The 1,490-nt window shown below is 34.2% G+C and overlaps 1 protein-coding gene across 1 annotated transcript; it reads left to right on the top strand.

Annotated features, from left to right (window-relative positions):
• Positions 1 to 3: 3 nt before the first annotated feature.
• LOC107734108 (solute carrier family 15 member 2-like) lies at positions 4 to 1,366 on the top strand (the record flags this gene model as incomplete). The annotated part of the gene is given in 6 exon segments (XM_016545960.1): positions 4 to 27; positions 396 to 483; positions 630 to 795; positions 1,039 to 1,066; positions 1,068 to 1,135; positions 1,253 to 1,366. Coding segments are annotated over 6 exon segments (488 nt in total), but the record flags the coding sequence as incomplete, so codon positions are not given.
• Between the last annotated feature and the right edge of the window lie 124 nt (positions 1,367 to 1,490).

The raw sequence follows: 1,490 nt of genomic DNA, 5'->3' as shown, positions 1-1,490 counted from the left end.
GATCATGGAAAAGGACAGCGCTCTCCGGTGAGTTATTTAACCTTTTTCAACTTTTATTAGTATTATTAGCCTATTTAATTACAGGTATCTGATGGTCACTACAGTTTGTAAAGCTACTAAACAAGTTAGCACTAGTAGAATATTGTGCAAAGTTCCAAACATTAGTTTACATAAACAAAACAAAGGAATTCAACATGGGAGCATTTTTGTCACGTTCTGTGACATTTTTGCCTTGATTCCTGTTTCATTTTTGACCCGTACTATCATTTAAAATTCTGATGAATGAAATAAAAGATTTATATTATGATCAGGATATTGTTAATTATCTTTTGGTTTCTTTCAGTGTAAATGTGACAAGCCTGTTTGTAATCAAATGCTTCTTTGCTTGCGCTCAGAAATTATGTGGCACTAACTACCCAGTTAGCATTGCCTTCATTGCGGTCAACGAGTTCTGTGAAAGATTCTCTTACTATGGAATGAAAGGTAATTAAATTGAAAAATGTTTGACATTTTTGGGAAAAAATATATTTTTGCACATTTAAAGAAAATCTCCGTCATCTGATATCACTTTTTTCATTAATATATTAATGTATTTGATGTATAAAATATTATGCATCTTATTTATAAAGCTATCATGGCCCCTCATGGTGCTCACACTTTACTCCATGTCTCCATCCACTGCCTGAACTGGGACAAGAATCTGTCTACAGCTGTGTACCACGCTTTCTCAAGCCTGTGTTACTTCACTCCGCTTCTGGGGGCCGTGATAGCTGATTCATGGTTGGGGAAGTTCAAGTAAGTCATGTAGTGCTGTATTACAGAAACATCCGAACTCAGAATCTTATCATACCTGCTTTGTAGCTATGGTAATTTTACATTTTGAAAATTTGAAAAAGTTATATTTCTTAAGAATTAAGATAAGTCTCTGTAATACAGCCTCTAGTGTTATACTTAATACTTAATGCCTGTTAATTGTACTTAATAGAAGAATTATAGGAAAGTTGATTTGAAAATATTTTTTTCCCCTTCTGTTTACAGAACCATCATCTATCTGTCTATAGTCTATCTATGTGATTGGCCATGTGGTCAAGTCCGTCGGTGCCATTCCTGATGTGGGGGACAGCACTCTTCATATGTAAGCTTCTTTTGATGCCAGCCAGTGTGTAGCATGCTGCTGTGAGACCGCACAGTAAATCTGTTTCAAGTTTCAAGTTTTTGGAAGGAAAAATACCATTTTGTTCTTTCCTTGTAGAGTTTTGTCAATGCTTGGTCTGGTCCTCATAGCTTTTGGGACAGGAGGGATCAAACCATGTGTTGCAGCATTTGGTGGTGACCAGTTTGATGAATATTTGATGATATATATATAGTACATTTATTTTAATAAAATAAAACAATACATTATCAGTAATTTAAATCTTTTTTTTTTCTGAATTTTCCATCTTAACTTGTTTAAAGGGGTCATATGATGCAATTTCATTTTTTCCTTTCTC

The sequence above is a fragment of the Sinocyclocheilus rhinocerous genome, unplaced genomic scaffold (genome assembly GCF_001515625.1).
Source record: "Sinocyclocheilus rhinocerous isolate Xijiao unplaced genomic scaffold, SAMN03320098_v1.1 scaffold45734, whole genome shotgun sequence".
Lineage (NCBI taxonomy): Eukaryota > Metazoa > Chordata > Actinopteri > Cypriniformes > Cyprinidae > Sinocyclocheilus > Sinocyclocheilus rhinocerous.
The sequence above is the reverse complement of the archived record's forward strand: the minus strand, read 5'-3'. Positions and strand labels throughout refer to the sequence as shown.